The sequence below is a fragment of the Vicia villosa genome, linkage group LG3 (genome assembly GCF_029867415.1).
Source record: "Vicia villosa cultivar HV-30 ecotype Madison, WI linkage group LG3, Vvil1.0, whole genome shotgun sequence".
Taxonomy (NCBI): domain Eukaryota; kingdom Viridiplantae; phylum Streptophyta; class Magnoliopsida; order Fabales; family Fabaceae; genus Vicia; species Vicia villosa.
In genome coordinates, this window is record NC_081182.1 from 71796157 (window position 1) to 71818662 (window position 22506).

Sequence of the window (22506 nt, forward strand, 5' to 3'; positions counted from 1 at the left end):
ATTCGACATTGATGAACTCTTCTTTTTGATTTTGTGGTTTTCTTGGTGAAGGCTTGCTATTGAATCAAAGGATAGAAATATGTGTAATTTCTATTGGTGGTTCAAAAATCCGATGGATTGTATTTAATTTCTATGCTTTTTCTTTCCAGCTTTTTTTCTTTTTCTTTCCAGCTTTCTTTGTTTGTTTGGTTTCTTTCTTGTAAGTGTTGGAGTACCCTAAGACCCCGTTCTCTTAATAAATGTGTTGCTTATTAAAAAAAAAAAAACCAGTGGCATCAAATCTCTCATCATATCCTCAGCCACCAATATCATCAGAAAAATGGTTTAAGATCCATAGAAATGTTTCTTGAAAGAGTGACATCTAACCAACCATCTACTTCATTAGGTGTTTTGATATATCATTCAGATAACTGAAGAAAAACAGTGGCCATACATTGTCATCAATAATGCACAAATTTTAAACTACTACAGTTACACTACATCAACACACACAACACTTTTATTAATAAAACTTCATACAAAACTTGCTAATGATATCAACTAATCTGCATCCCCTGGTGTTATGGTAGTTACTTCTGCACCTTTGAACATGCAGAAATACCTGTCTCATTATATGACTGTTCCCAATTCTTCCCATCAAAATTCTTGATTTCAACATCTGTCAATGTTCCGGGGTCAACACACCTGAATGTAACAGCAACCCCATCTGGGTTTGAGCGTGGATAATAGAATGAAGTTATACCACATATTTTGCAAAATGTGTGCTTTGCAGTGTGAGTGCCAAACGTGTAAGTTGTAAGAAACTCAGCAGAATCTCCCAAGAGCTCAAATTTGTCAGCAGGTACAATAAAGTGAGTATTGCCTCTCATGTAGCAGTTTGAGCAGTTGCAGTCCCATACCACCACACTGGAAGGAGCAATCACTTTCCATCTGACACTCTTACAATGGCACCCTCCATTATGTACCACTTTTTCAGCTTCCATTTCAGGATTCTAAACAACAACGATCATCAATGAAATTAAAGTGTGCAAGAAATAATTTAGAACAAAAAGCTATGGAAGAACAAGAATTGGAATTTGAGAGGAAGTTAGTTACCTGGTTGGATGAGATGGGGCGGTAGAATTTGACAGCTCTATATCAGAAGTATTAGATGAGGAATACCAATTCAACTTTGCATTTTCATTGATAGTAGTATAATAATAATTTAATATCTATTATATTAATTCTTACCTAACTCTATGATTTTATATGGTAGATTATGAGAATGTATGACATGCGAGTACTAATGTGACGTGGCGTGCCTATAGTTGGGCTTTGTTTTGTTTATTACTACGAATTGGGCTATAATGTCAACTTTTTATTTCTTTTCATTGTTAATTTACAGAAAAAATACAAATTACTATAAGAAATAAAACTATATATTTTAATTTTTTAATGGAAGTTAGTAGATTGGATATAAGAGTATAAAAATCAACCATTCTATTTTTGACTACTCATTTTAGTAGTTTTTGCTTTTTCAAATTCATTATCTACTATATTTTTCTTTCAAAAATTTGTCAATCCTTTCATCCTACCGTTATATTCCAAACAATGACATGAGATAAGTATGGGGAAACTTTATATTGTTTTGTGTTAAAGACAAAGCCACCATTATATATTCTTCAGATGAAAAGAGATAACATGCTACTCTTTTTTATAGAGATTCTTCATTGATGGCTAGTCTTCATGGTGTGCCCATGTTTTCAAAGTTCTTATCAACAAAAATTGCAACTTAGTTAATATAGTGAAATCCAACCTCGTTGGAATCTTAGCCTATTTAGTATTTTTTTGGTTTTTAAAAATTTTAAAAAAAAACTTTAATCATACACAAAAAGTTTATAAAATAGTTATTAAAATTCAAAGATTTAACCTAGAAAAACCCGGGAAAAATATCAATTTACAACATCTTATAGGGAATTTGAATGATTGTACCACAACTGACGACATATTCAAAAAATTTCGTTTTAGACTTAATCTACCACCAAATTGTAATTTTAATTTGATCTAAAATTTATGAAGCTCTTAATTCCTCCTGACTTAATGTACAAGGAAGTATCTTTGGAGAAGACCAGGTAACTTCTTATCTCTTTCAATAAGATCCAAACACTTATCAATCAAATGACATGGAGGAATTTATGTATTTCCTTTCTATAACAAATAAGTGTAAGAACAAGATTTTTTTTATACAAAATGAGCCTAAGCCCACAAAGAAAGAAAACTATAAAACAGGATCACAAGAACTAGCTTCCGCGATAAATTATTACTTAAAAGGGTAATCAAAACATCCGAACAATCTTGAAAGAAATGAGGTCCATGATCATGAATAGAACTCATCTTGGCCATAATGTCTCCACATCTATTAGTCTCCCAGATGATATGAGTGAATCTCACTACAACATCTTCTGCGATAAGAACCTTTATGCTTCTCAGCAGTCCATTGACTGCTCCACTCTGACTACTCAAACCATTGATCCTCGCAACGATGTTTTTGTTGTCAAACTAAAGCTCAATTCTACTGTAACCCTTACCAATCACAAGCTTGATACCTTCCAACACTGCCCAAATTTCTGCAACATCAATTCTACAGGGGCCAATGTATTTAGAGAAACCCCGACCCAACAGCCCTTGTAGTCAGGGATAACACCTACACACGTAGCAGACATATTTTGCTTAACTGCCCCATCCACTTTAACACAAATCCAACCAGGGGATGAGAGTTTCCACCCGATATTAATGTTAACATGCTGCTGAACGGCAGAGACCCGATGCATCGCTGCACTAGCTCCATATTCCTTAGCTTTCTCAATCACCCGCCTATGGAGATTGTTTGATATCACAAAGGAACCGTCATGGATCCTCTTGTTCCTCTAGAACTAAAGAGTATGATAGGTTGTGGCCCAAATGTCACTCCAATTGAGATCTTCAAATTTATTACAATGCTTCGACAAATTAGCTTGTATCCACCCCTGTATGTTTACGAAATCTTGCCATTGGTCCCAACTAACAACATTTCTCTAAACTGAAGTGGCAACTTCATTATCCCTCAACACATGAATTATGTCTTCTACCTTTTTTTTGACAAAGATCACACCATGGAGTGCAAACTGTCAATATGTGTAAATAACTATTAGTAAGTAATCGTTCATGTTTCGTCAACCACACAAACAATTTGACTCATTGGGGTATGTGAAGATTCCAGACTTTGAGCCAATTCTCATCAAATGGTAATTGATTCAGCCCAACAAATAGTTTGTATGCACTTGAAATTGAAAATTATGTGTTGTGTGAATCCCTCCAAATGCAGTTGTCTTCTCCAAACTCCTCTTGGGGTGGATGAATCGTCATAATCTCTCCAACTGTCTGCTGATCGAAGAGGCTATTAAGCAGCGGAAGATTCCATTCCTTATGGTCACAAACCAAATCCACGACGTTCTCCAAAGGAGAACTCCCATGATTCCTACTGCTAGCAGATTGGATAAAACTTGATATAAGCCAACAATCATTCCAAATGTTGACTCGCATATCGTTACCAATATCCTAAACTCTGAAAGCTTGCAGCACTGGCCACAATTTGACAATATTCTTCCACGGGCTCGAATCATAATGCTTGGCAACAACAGAATCAAGAAAATCATTCCCTCTATCATATTTGTTCCTCACAACCTGGCACCACAAATTATTTCAAACAGGGAAGTATTTCTTCCCTGCTACCTTATTATACTTCACAATTATTTTGTAAGTCTTGAGCTCAGGGGGAGCCTCTGAACAAGCTTAAATGAATTTTGGGAGTATAGTTTTCAGGAGGAGCTGTTTAGCTAACTCTGAATATGCTTTTATGTGATTAAACCTAGTATAAACTGTTCATCAAAATACATGGTTTTGTCATCGTCAAAAAGGGAGAGATTGTAAGAACAAGATTTGGTTCTGCATCCAGCCTTATATTTTGCCAATAACATTACATGATATCTTAGAGAACAATTTAGTACTCTAACAGTTTCTATCTAGTGTGTATCTTTTGATAACAGGTTATAACACAGAAGAAAAGGCGTGCGATGTCATCGGGTTCTGAACTCAATACATTCTTACCCTGGAAGAAACGAATGGTGTTTAAAAAGACTCAATCAAGTTCTAGAATAATTTAATAACAACGATTCTGATGAACGTTAGTGATAGAGCTTCTGATCGTGACTCTCGTGGAAGAGATTCTAGAGACTCCTGTAGCTCTAAGTTTCTGTTGTCCAAGTTTTGAAGATTTTGAAGACAAGATTCTAGAAAAACAAGTTTTGAAGATTCTGAAGACAAAGATTCTAAAAACCAAGTGTTGAAGACCCTGATAACAAGGTTTTGGATGAACAAGCTCTGAAGACTAAGGCTCTGGAGATTCAAGTTTAGGTCCTTCTAAGCATGCTTCATCATCTACTATCAAAAGCTTCTGAAGATTAGAAGATAAGATCAAAATTAGTTTATGTGAGGAAATAGTACGAATTACATATGCTCTCACTATCCTGTTATGGTGGTGCAAGGCCAGCAAGGGCTATACTATGGTATTATGTTGTCGACCACTCCCTCACTGATAGTTTTGGACAAAACAATTGGAATTCAGTATTCCAATTCTACCCTCCAACAAACTTCTTTTTGGCTATAAAAGGAAGACTTGGAATATTGAAGAAAATGATGAACAACGGTTCTCTACAAAACTTATGCTGAAACGTTGTTCAAATCTCTTTGATTATTTCTTTGTATAGTTATGTAAGCAAGTGAACTTTTGTTCTTTAACTTGGAGCAAGTGAGCTTTCATTCATATACTTGCTTAACATTTTTGTGTTATTTGATTGTATTCAAACTTTTGTAATCTATTTTCAAGAAGCATCTGCGTAAGCACGAACCTTCGTATTCAACTTGTGAGTTGATAATTCTTTGAGAGACTAGGTTATAGTCAGATTTCTCAAGAAGACATTGACAGGTAGCCTTTGTGGTTTGCAACATTGATAGTTGGTCTTTGTTGTGGTTTCTGTAATCAGTTCGATTATAGTGGATTAAGTCCTTGTTAGGAAGGCAAAATCACCTTGACGGATGGACTGGATTAACTTCGTTAATAGTGAACCAAGATAAAAATGATTATGTCATTTATTTTCGTTCTTGTGTTCTTTGTTTTTGAATTGGGAAGTATTTTATAATTTATCTTAAAATCCAATTCAAACCCCTATTTCTTTTGTTTCACGCACCTTCAATAAGACCACAAAATAAGGAAACATAACCCCTTGAGTCAATAGAAAATTAATAATAAATGTGTCCAACTACTTTAGCGTCTCTCCGAAGAAAGTGCATTCGAAAAAAAATGACTTAATTTTTTGTCTTGTAGTGAAAAATTGGTAGAATAACTCAAAGAAATTAAGAAGAATTATTCAGAGTTCAAACACACCAAAAAATTTGATGTGTGGAGACAAAGAATAATGAAAAACAAAATAAATACCTTAAAGCAACGCAATAACATGTCAAACGTGAAAGTAAAAAACCACCACAAGTCAGAAGACGATAAAAGACAAGAACATAAGAATTTGCTTACCTAGTTAGATCAAATGATCTACTCTAGGGGAGAGAGCAACTCTCTTATTCACTATATTTTCAAAAGTTGTTACAAGAGATGAAAAATAAGTTACAAGAAAAAGTCTTTAGAGCTGCCACAAACATAACCCTATTACTACCCAAGTGTTTCTCAATCTCTCCAACTCTCATTATATGAATCAAACAAGTCCAAGGTGTTTAAAAGTATTTCTCATTCCCCTTAGATACCTCCAAAGATTTTCTAAATTCTAAGAACTCCAAAAAATTTCAACCATTATATCTTTCTAGGAAAATGCTTGTTGGTGCGAACAACAACCAGCACGAAAAATGACGAATGAATTATAGCTGTCCGATTAAATATATGAATAGCACAGTTTTTTCTCTCTCCTTCCCATGTATTTTGTTGGCAGCGTTGATTTATATTTAGTTGGATTTCGTTGGCATATTGTTCGTGCTGTATAGCAGTGCTCATCTTTCTAAGTTTATTGAGAATTCCTAACCCTTATCTCTATCTTGAGCTGATAAAGTTTTGAAGAATGTATAGATAAAAATGATCGAGACACATATTTATTATTGTTAAAATCCAATGAATTCTTAATAGGCCCAAACTATAGCTCATTAAATATTAGAATAAAAATATTATAAATATCTTATAATATCTTTTATATTAATTTATAGTACCTTAGAGTATCTCTAATTAATATAAAGTATTTAAACATTAATAAAATGATCCACAAATCAAAGCGACCAAATTTGATATCCACGAACCACACAGGTCAAACTTCTTTTCGGATTTCTGATTTTTGGCAATTTCAAAACACATTTTGTTTCTCTTCATCACTAAAAGGTTTTAAGGCATACTTTTATATTCTCCACCTTGACTTGAAATTGTGGTGATGTCAACTTATCCAACTACCGCCTTATTGTTCTCTACCATATTAAAACACTATTCAATAACCTTGATCAAGTTAAAGCCATCCTTGAACCTTTATCTCGTTACTTGTATCCACTTGCTTCCAATCAACTTTTTCTTATCAGGTAATCTAACAAGCCCACACTCATGATTCTTCAACCATCTTTTACTTTATTTCATTTTGAATGTATCCCTAAATGCCCCAGTGTTTGAGTTTTACAACCCTTAAATTATGGTTCTTCAACTATCTAGAAGATGAGCATGTATTACATGCAAGTACTAACGTGGCTGTAATTGTGGCTCAATGATAATATGAAAATGCATACTAGTTAGAATTGAATCATTAACTATGAAGTAATATAAAAATTAATAATCAAAATAAAATGAAAATTCTCTCACCATGAGTTGTTGTGGTGTAGTGTTTATCACGCCAGTCTTACACATTAAAGGTTTCTAGTTCAATCTTGGGAAGTAACTATTTTTTTTTAATTTTTCATTTATTTCTTAAAAAAATAAGGTTTAAATTCAATTGTAGCCCATCGTGTATGTATTAATTTAGAGGAATGCTCTTTCCATCCTTAGTGATGCCTTCCACACTCTTGAAAATTCGAAAATGCCATTCATGCATCTAAAGATGCACCTCCGGACGCATCCAAAATCATGTCATTCCTCTCTTTTCTGAGTTTCACCCAGTTTAAAAAAACATGGTTTGGGGATACATCTCCGTATACTGTTTGGGTGTTTATGGAGATGCATCTCCGAAGTACCCCCTGCACTCATTTATGGAGTTTTGTTATTCACGCAAATGATTTAAATAACAAGTACCTAATATTTTTGGAGATGCATCTCCAAAAATGGCCAGCGCGAAATTTGATAAAACAACACCTTGCACGATATTCTCTCTCATGCTAAAAACACACTCCATTGCAAAACCCTTAAAACATTTTATCTCATTCTCAATCAACTTTTCAATACCAAAACATCATTATTGTATTTCATCACTTCAAAGAGATCAAAACAAGTTGGAATCGCAACTAAAGATCATTCATTTCATCCCTCATTCCTTGCATTAATCTTGTCTTCGAGCTGAAAATTGAACGTTGAATATGGATATGCATCTCCGGACAAAGTTTGGTGTTGTCTGGATGTGCATATTCAGAGTGTCCTGTTAGTTTGACAATGGTTCAGATAGAAGACAATCATTTGTAACAATGATTTGTGAAAGAAGTAGCATGTACCAACCAAGGATTTGGAAGTTGAAACGAGATTACACAAAATCAAGGAAATGTGAGTGTCTGTTTAAATTGCGTGAACACCATTTGGCGGATGAGACACGAAGATTTAATATGATTTTCGATATACATAATCATGTCTTGACTGACAAGCTAGCTGTTCATCCAATTGTTTGTCACCTTGTTCCGGAGGAGAGGGAACTTGTTTCGCACATGCCATTAAACATGGTGTCTCCGAAAAACATACTCGCATCTTTGAAATGGAAAAGATGTCTAAATGTTTCAATTATCAATCAAATATACAACGTGCATTCTCGACAATAAGGCGGTACGAAGACCAATAACTGAGATGCAACAAAAGTTAAAGCTTTTGGAAGATGACGACTATGTTTCGAGGTACAGATTTTGTGAGGATAAATTTATCGTTCGAGATATATTTTGGAGTCATTCCAATTCCGTGATGTTGTTCAACACCTTTCCCTCTGTGCTCATAATTGACTCAACATACAAAACAAACAAGTATAGACTTCCACTTTTGAAAATTATTGGTGTTACTTCTACTGAAATGACTTATTCAATTGGTTTTGAATTTTTGGAATTAAAAAAAGACGACAGCGTTACACGAGCTTTGGAAATATGCAAGACTATGTTGAAGGACCAAGAAAAAATGCTACAGGTCGTAATCACCAACGTGACACCGCACTGATGAATTTGGTTGCAACAGTGTTTCCTACATCCTCCGTATTACTTTTTAAGTATCACATAACAAAAAATGTGAGAAGTCGAGTTAAATCCGCGGTTGGCACTAAACAAATCAAGACTGAATATAGAAAAATGGTTAAACCTGGTGTGGTGGTGGAATGGATAATGGATGCATGGAATGGCGTAATAAATTCTTCAAAGAAATAATTATATGCCAAATCTGTTCTACATATCAGGAGTGTGTGTGCCATATATCCAGGTTTTTTAAAATATATTGAGGGCACGATTCTGGATCAGGTTAAAAAGAAAATTGTTTGTGCATGGACCGACCAGGTTTGATAATTAGGCAATGCAATAGCTAACAGAGTTGAATCTACACATGCTATACTGATGAATTGGTTGGGTAACATTAAAGGTGATTTTTATTGAGATTGGGACGCCGTTAACCAAATGCTTCGAAACCAACATAATGAGATACATACATCTTTTGGTCAACGCATTGTTGTGTTAAAACACTGATTCAAAGACAACATCTTTTATTCGCATTTGGTTGGCAAAGTATTTTGGGCGGCATTGAATTTTATTTTTCTCAAAGCCAAGCGAGAAAATAAAACAAGTTTAGATAGCTCAAAGTATGGATGTCCACTTAAGAAGACTTATGGTCTTCCATGTGCGTGTTTAATTTCAAATAAGATGGAGCTTGAAAAACCAATATGTACGGATGAAGTTTGCACTCATTGACAAATGGTCCATTTTGATAATGATGGTGTGATGAAGGATGATAAATCAAAAATATCTATCATGATTGAGTGAGAAGTCATCGAGGAGAGATTCATGAAAGCTGATGATATAATGAAATTGCACGTCAAAGAGCAACCGGGGAAGATTGTCTATCTAGAAGCAACTAATTTGAAACCACCTTCATAACTAGTTAAAATAAAGGGTGCCCCTAAAAAGGTCAAACTGACACAAAGTGATAACTCCACAAGACAATCCCTTTCATTCTTTAAACATGTTGACTTGTACTTTCCGGATTCTCCGACTAGAAAATCTCAAAAGAGTGTTTTCAAGGATGCTCGCATTATCAAACCATCTCCCTCACCACCATCACCAAAAATCATCCACAATGAAGAAATGCCACTTTTTATGCACAAATACATTGAGCAAATTAAAAATGTCAGAGGTGACGACAACTGTGGTTTTTGAGCTATTTCGGGTTTACTTAGAAAGGGAGAAGACGATTACCAATTTTCCCGTTGTCATCTTATACAAAATATGAGGACACATAGAGAATCATAGCCAAGTCTATACTTGAACAAAGCAAATTATAATGCAATTCTCAATGTTCTAGTTCCTTGTCTTAGTGGTACGACTCCGTTCGATAAATAGATGCGCTTGCCTGAAATGAGACACCTTATAGCAAATGCTTATGATAGGGTGTGTATTGCTTTGACACGATATAATTTCTCGAAAATATTCGTTTCACTTAGGAGTAAGCCACCTCAAAACCCACCTGAACACATCACATATATTGGTTGGTTATCAAAAACACAACTTTTTTTCATATTTATTTGAAACCGGGATGTCTTATACCATAGACATCACTGGAGAGGATGACACATTTCACACAAGATGTTGAATCTTAGCCATATCACTTTTTAGAAAGGATTGAAGATTTTTCCTAGTTAAGTGACATTGAAAGAGAAGCAAATAAGGAAAGATCGAAAATTGAACCACCAATGAATTTAGGAAGTGACATATATTTTGGTGCATTTTAGTTGTAATCTAACAAAGTAACATATTTTTTTGTATGTGACGCACTGCATACCGTTATAAAATATGGTGGCATTTTTTGGACAATTTTTGTGTTTTGTAATTCTGCTTTGCATAATACTACGGTTGTGTTCTGCATAATTTTTGGGTGGTTTTGAATTCTGCCCTGATTATACGATAGGGTTTGTAAGGTCTTTATTGATCTACAATTTCTATAAATAGGATCTTTTATTCCATTTTCTTTATAAAAACCAGAACGAATCTTTATCCCCATCTTGCATTTGTGTTTTTCAATGGAAGAAATCTCCCACTTCCGTTTAAGGTGTCCGAGGACACACTTCTCATCGATCTAAAATCTAAACTAAATACTCTCCCGCGATATCCATAAAATCAGAGAATTGTCAAGTTCGAATACCGTTTACCCTCAATTGACACCGAAAGAAAGATACAATTCACCATTCTTAAATTGAAGACGCTGACGATTTAAAAAAAAATTAATATAAAATAAAACTAATATTTTGATCAATTTTGAATTTTTATGGTGGTTAGTGGATTAGATATAAGAGTATAAAAATAAACTCTTCTATTTTTGACTACTCATTTTAGTTTTTGCTTTTTCAAATCCACCACCCCCTACTTTAATTTTCTTTCAAAAATATCTCAATCCCTTCATGCTACCGTTATATTCCAAACAATGACATGAGGTAAGTGTGGAGACACTTTGTAATGTTGTGTTAAAGATAAAGCCACCATCATACATTCTTTAGATGGAAAGTGATAACATGCTACTTTTTATATAGAGATTCTCCATTGATGGTTAGTCTTCATAATGTGCCGTTGTTTTCAAAGTTCTTGTCAACAAAAATTGCAACTTAATTAGTTAATATAGTGAAATCCAACCTCGTTGGAATCTTAGCCTCTTTAGTTTTAAAAATAATAAAAATAAAAATCTTATTAATAAAAAGTTATCATCTTAGCATAACAAATGCAAATAATCATACACACAATGTTTACAAAATCACACCATCCGAAATAAAAACAAGATCTCTTCACCATCCCATCTTGTTTTAACTTGTCTCTCTCACAACCATAAGTATAAACCCAAACCCTATACCACAACTTTTCCTAATCAAACCTCTGCCTCCAACAACCATTTTTGCAACAAAGTTAAAATTGAACATCTTAGCCCCTTTGGTAATGGATTGCACACAAATTTTATATTTAAAGATGTTAATATAGTGAAAGAGGAGTTGGATAATCGGGTAAAATATAGTTCTTTAGCCACCTTCCTATGGGGTCACCCCCAGCGGAAATCCAAAAATACTCCTGCTTCAGAAGTTCATTTCCGAAAGCGTCTATTTTTTTGAAAAAATTGACTTATTTCGGAAGTTCATTTCCGAAAACATTATTTCGGAAGTTCACTTCCGAAATACTGCGATTTCTGCAGATTTATCAAAACACTCCCCCTCCCCCAATCATTTACCCTAAATCAAAACAAAAAGTGGCAAAGGCGAAAATTTGTGCAAACAGAATTCCAAAGCTGCATCAAGGCTCCAATCACACTGCTAAACAACATTCAAAAGCCCTCAATCCTAACACTTTGTAAGTTTTGAAATTTTTAGATCTATTATTCAAATTCATGTTATTTAGGGTTTTAATTGCATAAATGATATATGGTTAGGTTGTTAGTAGTATTTAGATTGTTTAGAAGCATTTTGATTTGGTTTGAAGTTTGGTTTAGGGGTCTGCCATGGAAGTTGCAGAAAACTCCATCGCAGGGTGTTTCGGAAGTTCATTTCCGAAAACACCTCCATCCCAGTTTTTGGAAATGAACTTCCGAAATGTATCAGAAGTTCAAATTTTTTTGTTTTTTATTTTGTCTCGCATATTAATCGATTTCAATTGTTTACAGGAACATGTCAGACAATCAACCAGCACGCAGGACTGCGTCTTCTAGAGAGGGTAGGGAGTGTCCGTTTTAATTTGCAAGTACTTTATTTTTAACGCCTTTGTTTATTGTGCCTGTTTCTTTGAAGTTTGTGTCCCTTTCTTCTTTTATAAAAGGAGGTCTCATGGACCTTTCTTTCTTCATTTTTACGCAGGAATGGGTGGCGCTAAGGGAAGAAAGGGTTCTTCAAAGAAGGAGGTGAAGGAGGTGAAGGAGAAGAAGAAGGTTTTGACTGGTTCTGCTTCTCGTCCCCTGGGGGTCCATGGCTCGGACGTGCATACTCAGTCTTCAGGCGTGATCAACGTTGATGGTTCTGATACTGAGTGGGATGAGGATTGGTATAATTATCTTCATTCGGAGGAGTTCGCTCGTCGGGAAGAATAACGTGTTTTTATTTTGTTTGATGTGTATTTTGTAACGCTCGTCGGGCAGAATAACGTGTTTTTGTTTTGTTTGACGTGTTTTGTTTTGTTTTGTTCTGATTTCGGATTGTATCGCACAGTGTTTTTGTATTGGATTTATCATCTTAGTTTTTGGATTGTTCTGATTTCAATATGTAGATTCTTGGATTTCATCGCCGCGAACACTATCCATCTTCTGGATTATAAACATAGAACTTTGACTTTCCCAGCGCACCCCTTTGTTTGATTTTTTTGTAATGACGTCCCCTGATCAGGTAAGAAATGTGGACACATGCGCCTACGTAAGCCTTCTAAGACGGTTACCTTCTAAGAAATGTGGTAACACTTTCCTACTTAAAAGCCTACGTAACAAAAATTGGGAAGCTCCACAGCCACGCCCTATTTAAAAGAATAAAAAACCTTTTGAAATTTCGAAGTTCCCTTTTCCTTCTCCCCACCACTCTCAGACGGTTAACTTCTAAAACACTTTCCTATTTAAAAGCTTCTCACCCATTTTTCTTTCAAAATATCCCAAATCATTTTCGATCCTAAGTCTTCTTCTTTGCTTTAACGTTTTCTATCTCTTGTTACTGCTTTCATCACAATGTCTCGCCGCGGTGGAGGAAATCATCCCGAAAATCGCCGGAGTCAACCATCTCCTGCACATTCTCAACAATCATCCATCAATGCTGCAGGATCAGGCCGTGGTGGTGGTGGCCGTGGCTCTCGCGGTGGACGTACCTCCAATCCTTCTTCCTCCGGACATCCACCTCCTCCGTCATATGCTCCGGCCCCGGTTACCTCTCCTCCGTCTGTTGTTGCAGCTCCGGTTGTTCGTCCATCTGTTTCAGCGCCGTTTGTTCCATCTGTCGCAGCGCCGATTGCTTCCTTGAGTTCGGCTCTGATCTCCATCGAGAGCCTGACTGCCGAAGTTAAACAGAAGGCTACTCTAGAGTCGGCTCCGTCGTCTCAGAAGGAAAATTGGGAAGGAAAATTCAAGTTCGTGCTAATCATTTTCAGTTGCGAGTGGCTGATAAGGATCTACACCACTATGATGTAAGTATAGTTTGCTCATAAGTTTTTTGTTGTTGTTTATTATGTTGGTAAGTTACAATGTGGTATGGATTTCTAGAGGATCAGGACTTTCTAACCTGTTGCAGCGTCTCCTCCATCGTCTTCATCCGATTAAATAAAGCGAATCGTTCTTGTTTGTTATTTTTCTTCTGTCCAGACCTTTTTTCGGAAGTGCATTTCCGAATTCCTCCAAGGGGGTGAGTTCGGAGATGAACTTCCGAAACACCACATTTTCTAAAAATGTAACTTTATTTCGGAGATGCATCTCCGAAATCAATATTTTATATTAAAAAAAACACGTTTTCGGAAGTTCATTTCCGAAAACACCTTTTTTTAAAAAAAAAAGTACCTTTTCGAAAATGAACTTCCGAAACAAGGGGTAGTGTTGTAAATTCACCAGAGGTGAGCAAGAAGATTAGGAGGTGGGTGAAAAAATTCTCAAATATAGTTATTCATGTATAACATATTGATTTAAAATTTTAAGATTCTTTTTCTTTACCTCACAAGCTTAAACTCCAGTTGTATACTAGAATAATTTCTTTCTTAAGCTAGTTTCTAAAATCAACACTCATATGTTGGACACAATTTCAATACAATATATCAAATAACATATAAAACTCTCCCAATTTTAGCATGTGAGGAAATACAATGAGATTTTTTTATTTTTTAATTTATATTTTTATCTACAAGGTTTAATAATAGGTTTATATACGACGATTTATCATATTTTATAAGTAATTTATCATTAAAAATTGAAAATACCATTAATTTTAAAACAGGAGACTAAAATTGTTTAAATTTAAAATAAGGTGACCAATTTCGTGAATTAGAAAAAATAGGGGGACCAAAATTATAATTAATCCTACTATTTTTTGGGCTAAACAATGTGTATGCATCATATTTTTTTATTTATAGTATGATGAAAATCGATGGAGATTAAGTAGGATACTATAATATTCATTTTGATATGCAATTATAAAAAATCTCCTTACTGAGAAATATATTTGTTTGGACACCAATATTATAACCCGTATTTATGTCTTATTGATAAAGGTGACAAATAGGTATGTCAGTCTCGTTTAGACCTATTCGAAAAAGTTTATAAAAAACAGAGTGAAACGGACAAAATTGAGAGTGTCGGGCTAAAATCATACTCCATCCCGCACTGAAATTTAGGCCGGGGTGGCCCGCGGGCATTAAACATTTTAAATCTAAAAATACAAAATTGATATTAATGTACATGCTCTCAAAAACCGAAAAAAAAAATGGGGTGAGGCGGAGGGAACACATTAAAGTGTGCAAGCCTAAGTCTTTGACCGTCACACACTAAAGTATAGGCAAAATGGACATGTCCAACGAGTCAGAGCCTTTTTTCATCCCTACCTATCGATATATAAGTACTCATATCTGAATGAATTACCCGCATTTCAAATAAAAATAAATATATCAAATATAAAATATCATATCATTTTAAGTTTTTTAAACTACTAAAAAAATTTCACAATATTTATCGTTAAATTATAAAATAAATGAACACTAATATTAAATATATAATAATTAATGTATTTTTAAAATTAAATTGTTAGAGGGTGGTAGATATTAAGGTGTTCATACCTACATTCATTAAAGTCGATAATTACTCGAATTTATGTCTATATTTATTTTTACGAATTTTTATCCTATCCATTATAAATATTTTTGTGATTATGCACTATGGATAGACTAAATTAGACTAAATTATCACCCCTCCTACTTAGGATACATTTTCTTTAGCTTACAAGCTTAAATTCTTTAGAAATAAAAAACTTAAATAATTGCATAAGTCCAATATTCAATTTTTTTGCTCAAGTTAATTTTCAAAATCAAGTATCATATTTTGATACAAAGTTTCGACACTAGTATTTTTTGAAAATTCGATATTCGGCCCTAAACTGACTAATTTGAAGAAGATCCATCACACAATTTATTTGTGAGTTTCCATTCAGAATCAAAAAATTTGTAACACATGAATTATTAACATCTAAATGTGTATTTGAACATAAGATCTTGAGAGAAATAATCTCTTGTTCTAAGTCTTTCGCATTATGTTTTATCTAGAATTATATTTTATTTATATAGTAAATCTCAAGTAATAAAAATATTTCAATATCAAATTAAAAACCTTATAAAATATGCTTAAAATTTTTTTAATGTCAAATTCTAATACCTAATTTGTTTTTTTTTTTTGATAAAAATTCATGCCACTTTATATTACTTTTTGTCAAACAAAGGTCTAATCAATCTTTTTCCTCCTATTTAGGCTTCTCTATATGTGAAACACTTGATTCTATTCTACACTTTCTACATTGTTTTAAAGTGACCCAAATTAAATCCTAACAAGAAAACGAAATGAAGGTTGTGGGGGAACAAGTCCATGTACCCTTTCGGTAAAGTGCCACTGTGATTTGAGGAAGATATGGAACAATGCACATGGATACCCTAACAGCACCTAGTGCCACCTGATGCCACTATGGACCCCATTGTCATGAATTAGGGTCCTATCATGGTTATTGCTTCTACAGTAGTTCATTGAGAACCTGAAAATATTTATGGTACAACACTACAATCATTCAACTTTGAGCTGGATTCACATGCACAACTTTTCATTTGCTACCATTTTGTTCAACTTTGATTGCTTCCTTAATGTCTTTGGTTAGAGTTGATTAACGAACTAATAATAACAATTAGAATCGCGCACACGCAACTGTGTATATTAGAGTTCAGAGTCTGATAATCACGTTTAACCTAACAATAACTCCTTTTGCCCGATGAGTTAGAATTTGCAGACAGTTGAAATAAAATTTCTTGTAACTATAATGTATAACTTTTAATCTAGCATGACCAAGTCTTGTTTACCTAGGTTGAGTCCCACGTATAATAAATACACAAATGAGGTGATAGATCAAATCATCTTAAAGTGTAGTATAAAATATCTTTAAGAAGTTAAGGACATTGATTGATCCAAGGTCCACAATACCTAAAACCACAACTTATGTCACACGTTTTAATTCCAATTTATATAAGCATGATCATTAGCTCATATATACATACACAATTTATATAAGAATTATCAAATGAAATGATTTGAAGATAATGGTCTAAGAATCTTGAAATAAAATGATCCAAAGATATTTAAGGATTAGTTAACTGCCGTGTATTTATTAGTTGGCTAGCTTAAGAAATACTTCAAAATTTAACCGATTTGACTAGATCAAGATGACTTAATGTGTGTGCATGAATCATGACTATATATCTTGCTCTCACTTCCCCCATTTGTTAGCATGTGGGAAGAGGTCCAATATTAACTATAATGTCGCCAGTTGTGTGGGCCATTGCTTTATTTCCATTTGCTATACCTGATTTTTATATTCATTTATAGAAGGACATGTGGTTTAACAAGAAATGACATGATGAAATTTGAATGGTTTTTATTCATTAACTCTATGTAGTGATTTAACTCTATTTACACCCACTTTTGGAAAACAAGTTTAATTTATTTTAGGCTTAAATGCACCTTTGGTCCCTGTAAGTTAGCGAGATTTTGATTTTCGTCCCTGTAAGTTTTTTTTGTTGGTATGAGTCCCTATATCTTACTTTTTGCTTGCGGTTTAGTCCCTAAAGCCAAAATCCGTGGTCCCTGTAAGTTAGCGAGATTTTGATTTTCGTCCCTGTAAGTTTTTTTTGTTGGTATGAGTCCCTATATCTTACTTTTTGCTTGCGGTTTAGTCCCTAAAGCCAAAATCCGCAGGAAAATCTGCAGGTTTTCCTGCGGATTTTGATTTTAGAGACTAAAACAAACGCGAAAGTGAAATATAGGGACTCAGACCCAGAAAAAAACTTACATGGACGAAAATCAAAAACTCGCTAACTTACAGGGACCAAGGGTGCATTTAAGCCTTTATTTTATCTTGCTCAACTTATGAAATACAGAGATGAGGGAGATAACAAGACAATGGAAAATTACAGAGCATTAATATCTTTAAGATTATGCATTTCGTAATGTCTGACATTTACATGATACTTATATGATATGTATTATAAAACTCAAATAAATATTTTAAAGTTTTTGTTCTTAATACTCTTTGAATTAGTGTATGACACTCAGACAATACATGTCAAATAACGCATACATGTGTTTAAAAGAAAGTTCTTTTTTTCTTAGACGAACCTTACACATTTTTTAGATTTCTTCCACGAGAACCTAAACTTATCTTGTTCAGGCGATGAGGAATATGTCAATTTGGAGCCCTGTTCTAAAGAGGAGCAGGTTAACATGGTTAACCATGTTGATCAAATGAGTTTTTTTTTTACATGCATCTCCTTGTTATATATGGCTTAGAGTGTTGATTTCTTTTATAATTTTTGAGATTGAGGTCCTTTAGACAATCAATATTGCCCATTCTCAGATATCTCACAGCTGATGTGTTTTCATAAGGGCATTCGAGATCATTTGTAGCAATCTAGAAGTCACGCCTACGATATGCATTTTATTTTCTTTTTATGGTACCAAGGCGGGGACCAAGAACGGTTGGGTGACCCTGGGCGCCTTTGTTGGGAGGTTTTTTTTACCCCTAACTCAAACAACTACAAAAAACTAGAAAGGCGGGTTCGTGACAGTGAGGGGGTAAGATAGTACATTGATGGAAATATATGGAAAGACGACGACTACTGATTCCCTCTATACTAGCGGACAACCATGTGGTGATAAACGACTTCAATCGTGATTACATGACCATTACAATGCTGGAAGTCATTGAGATTTTAGAGGAATTTGTCATTATGAGCTACATAAAATGGTTGAGCTTGATCAATATGACAACTGGGAGAGGGAAAATATTCAATATTTGTGCAAGTTTGGTCTTTATTTAGGTGTTTGTAGTTCAATCACTGTCTTTATCTAATGCTTATTTATCTTGTTTCAAGAGAATGACCCCCATGAACATTGCTAAAAGGAAAGCTCTCCTTTCACAAGAAAAAAATATGAGTGGGGTGAGAAGTGGCCTGAAGACCCTAAAAGCCACTTTGGTGGCATGCTTCTAAAAGGAAAGAATATGCTTGTTGAAAGGGCAACCATCCTTACTCTTAGGCCTATCAGGATTCTCAACCATGGGGAGGTTGAATGGGCTTCATCTTTGGTTCAAGGTCAGAAAGGAAAAGATGTCCAACCTTTAATAACCATCAATTTGGAGGATGGTGATGACACATAACAGGATGGATCGTCCATAAGGGTAACAAGTTCTGAGGATCCTTCAAATAGCACAATGGTTCCTCTGTTTAGAATACGTACTTTGATGACAAAATTTATATGGATGACCCCTTCAATTTCTATGGAGACTTCCAAAATGATCATAAAATGGCGAGTTAGTTGGGGTCCAGGAAGATGTCTAACTTGGTAGAGACGCATATGCTAAGGGGTCTTATGACGGAAAGTTTAATTTTTGACGCTTACAATCAGTCAAATAGGTTTGTCATGGACCTGAAGACCAAACTAAACACACTAAGGAAAACACTCACTTAGACCTAACAATCACTGAAGTCCATATCTAAGGAGCGTGACGAGGTACAACATTTTTTAAATGAAATGAATAAATATTACAAAAATAAATATGAAGACACCAAGAAACTTGGCGAAGAGTTTTTCCAAATAAATAGTGAGCTCAAAACCACGAATGAGTGTTTTAAGGAGGAATCCCTCCTTAAGAAGAAATTGGAGGATAATCTATCAGATTCCAAGGACGAGGTGGTCGATGTTGCTGATAGGTTATGGTAGAGGGCCTAGGAACATATGACGTTCCTCTATCTTGGCCTACATTTGAGCGAGTTTGACTTTTTTCAAATTCATAAAAGATGGCCAACTTATACACGATGAGGACGAGCTTGATCATGAAACGGTCCTCCTACTAAGAAGGGGAATGTCCCTTCTCCAGAGGCTACTCCTCCTATCAACGAGGAGGTGCAATTTCAAAAAGAGGGTGAACCCCTTGTGTCCACCCTCCTAACCCCTAAGCTTTTTCCTGTTGTAATCTTGTATGTTATTCTTTATTTGTGTTTTTCACCCTTTGTAGGCCCACTAGTAACAACATCCTTCAGGGTTTTTTTTACTTAAAATGTTCACTCCTTTTGGAAGTTTATTTATGACATTTTTAGGATTATGTATCTTATATAATTCTTAGTACTAGGGTGTGTTCCTCATTGGGACTTAGGCCAAGTCTTCTGCTAAGGTGGAGATGCTTCCTTGTTTGGTATTAAGTGAACAACATGTTGAGGCAGAAATGACTCTTTATCAAGGTCAATTATAATAGCCTACTGATGCGACAATGACCCCTTCTCATGATCTAACAATATTTCTTGATAAAGTTGCAAAAATTCCTTCTTAAGATCCAACAAGATTTTTTTGATGATGAGGCAAGGATTCCTTAGCTTTCACTATCTGGTTCACTCCTCATCCTCTCACTCTAATTGGACTAAACCTTAGTTGGTTCTCACTCTCGTGTTAAACCGTTTTAATTAAGCTTGAAAGCTAAAACCAGAAAATAATTTAAGAGAAATTTCATCGTTTCGATTATCGAGTCCTGTCTAAATGACGATCCTCACATACCAGACTTACAAAAATTTAATGGGACACGACTCTATGCACAAACAATATAAATAAGATGAGTAGAGGTTGGGACATCATATTGATAATACAAGCATATAGTAAATAAATAAAAATGATAATATAAAGAACCTGTAAAAATACTTTAATTTAAACTGAAGACTTCGAGTACAGACAGCTGGAAAGTAACTCAGTACAATTATGTCGACAAGATTATGATCCAAGAGAAAACAGTACAAAATCGTAATACTAATGGTGTGATAATCCCTCAATGCAAAGGATTATCACTTTGCAAAATGAATTTCCCATAACTAATTCGCCAGAGCTTCCGGGTACAAACTTCGATAGCACGTGGTGAAATGCTGTTGTGTGGCTCTTCTCGTGATGAGGAAGCGAAGTTCTTGATTGGACAATTTTGATTTTCAGCCATAGCTGGTATTAGTATTGGATCAATTTTGGGAAGATTGTATTTGATTTGGAATTCGTGGATTCAACGTCTTATACTAATAAAATGCTCTGGTTCGTCGATTGGTTGTTCTAATTCCTCACCTTGTGAGCTAGTTCTTGGTATACAATCGATGAATTAATTATAAATAAAATTTGGTTGCCTTAGTCGATACTGCGCAACAAGGGAATCACAATATGACTAAATTAGTCCCACGCCAAAAACTTACCACTGTAGGAGTTCATATCCTTCATATCCCTTATAAGGGTTCAACGATATAACATGATATAGTGACAAGGATCCCTTATTAAAGTCCAACAAGTTAGTATAATATGGTGACAATGATCTCTTAGAAAGGTTCATCAACATAGTCTGGTAAGGCAACAAGGATCTCATATAAGGGTCTAGCAAGATAGTCGGATAAAGTGGCAAGGATCCCATATAAGGGTCGAACATGATAGCCTAATAACGTGGCAAAGATCCCTTGTAAGAGTTCCACAAGATACATTGGTAAGGCGGCAAATATCTCTCGTAAGGGTGTAGCAAAATAGTATGGTAAGGTGGAAAGGATCCTTTGTAAGGGTCCAACAATATCTGCAACATATAAAGAATTTATGACATTATTAAGTTAAGAAAATAGGGTGACCCATTGAAAATTATGCCCTTGCAAGGGAAAAGTGTCACCTTATCTTTGTCATTCATTAAAAAAGTTTTGATAGTTCATACATTGGCGAGATAAATGTCATCACCTTATTCAATCGACAAGAAATATAACACAATTAACTATAATAATATCTCGGGTTTACCGAGTTCCAGGTTCTGGAAATGAGTTGTATATCTTGAAATGAGTTGTATAATAATATAACACAATTAGCTATTTGCTTGGTTGAAAATTCATGAATATGGGGGATCTCTCTAGAATTTTAGATCATGGGAGAAGTGTATATAAGTCCTTACTTATTCTATTTGCACAAAGGAATTCAATTAAGTTAGCTTAATGATTGTTATATATTTTGTTAGTTTATAGAAAAAATATGGGTCGCCTTCAAGCGTGTCTTACCTTCTTCATTGAAATGCTCACGCAGTCATGGGGGTGTGTCAATCTCAATTGATAACATGATGTCTACACCATAAACCATTTTGAATGGCATTTCCTTAGTGGCGGAATGGGTTGTATAATACACCCACATATCCTTTGCAAATACTATATTTAAGTACAAATATATGCCTTGGGCGAGAAATGTCAAATTAATTAGAATAAAAAAGAAGGGTATACCTCATGCACCTGTTCGGCCCATAGACCTTTGGTGTCATCTAACTTATTTTTTATCCCATAGAGGATAACTTAGTAGGCTGACTCGGCCTATCCATTGGCACTCGATGGATAATTGAAAAGAAATTTGTTTGAATTCCCAACTGATGGCAAAAATCCACCACAGTTGAGCTAGATAACTTATTCTTGTTATCTAAGATAATACATCTTGGAAAACCAATCCGTTAAATAATTCGATTCCAATAGAAGCATCAGACTCTTTCTAGTATGACTTTAGATTCAACATATTATTCTATCCACTTTGTGAAGAAGTCCACTCCCACAATTAAGAACTTTAGTTGACCTGACGCTAAAGGGAAATAACTGGGGATATAGGATTAAGTGGAGAATTTTGGCTAGAGCGTGATGAAGGTTTGAGTGTCTCTAACATATGTCTTATTTAATAATGAATTATGTGTTATCCTTCATCCCAATCGGTTAATAGTAATCAACCATCTGTAGCTTATA

General features: G+C 34.7%; 1 protein-coding gene across 1 annotated transcript; it reads right to left on the reverse strand.

Annotated features, from left to right (window-relative positions):
• Positions 1-362: 362 nt before the first annotated feature.
• Positions 363-1233, reverse strand: LOC131656081 (uncharacterized). Its single transcript, XM_058925858.1, has 2 exons — positions 1096-1233; positions 363-992 (listed from the first exon to the last, which is right to left on the reverse strand). Exon 2 carries the CDS (start codon positions 981-983, stop codon positions 570-572), a length of 414 nt encoding a protein of 137 aa, XP_058781841.1. The 5' UTR covers positions 984-992; positions 1096-1233; the 3' UTR covers positions 363-569.
• Positions 1234-22506: the final 21273 nt, after the last annotated feature.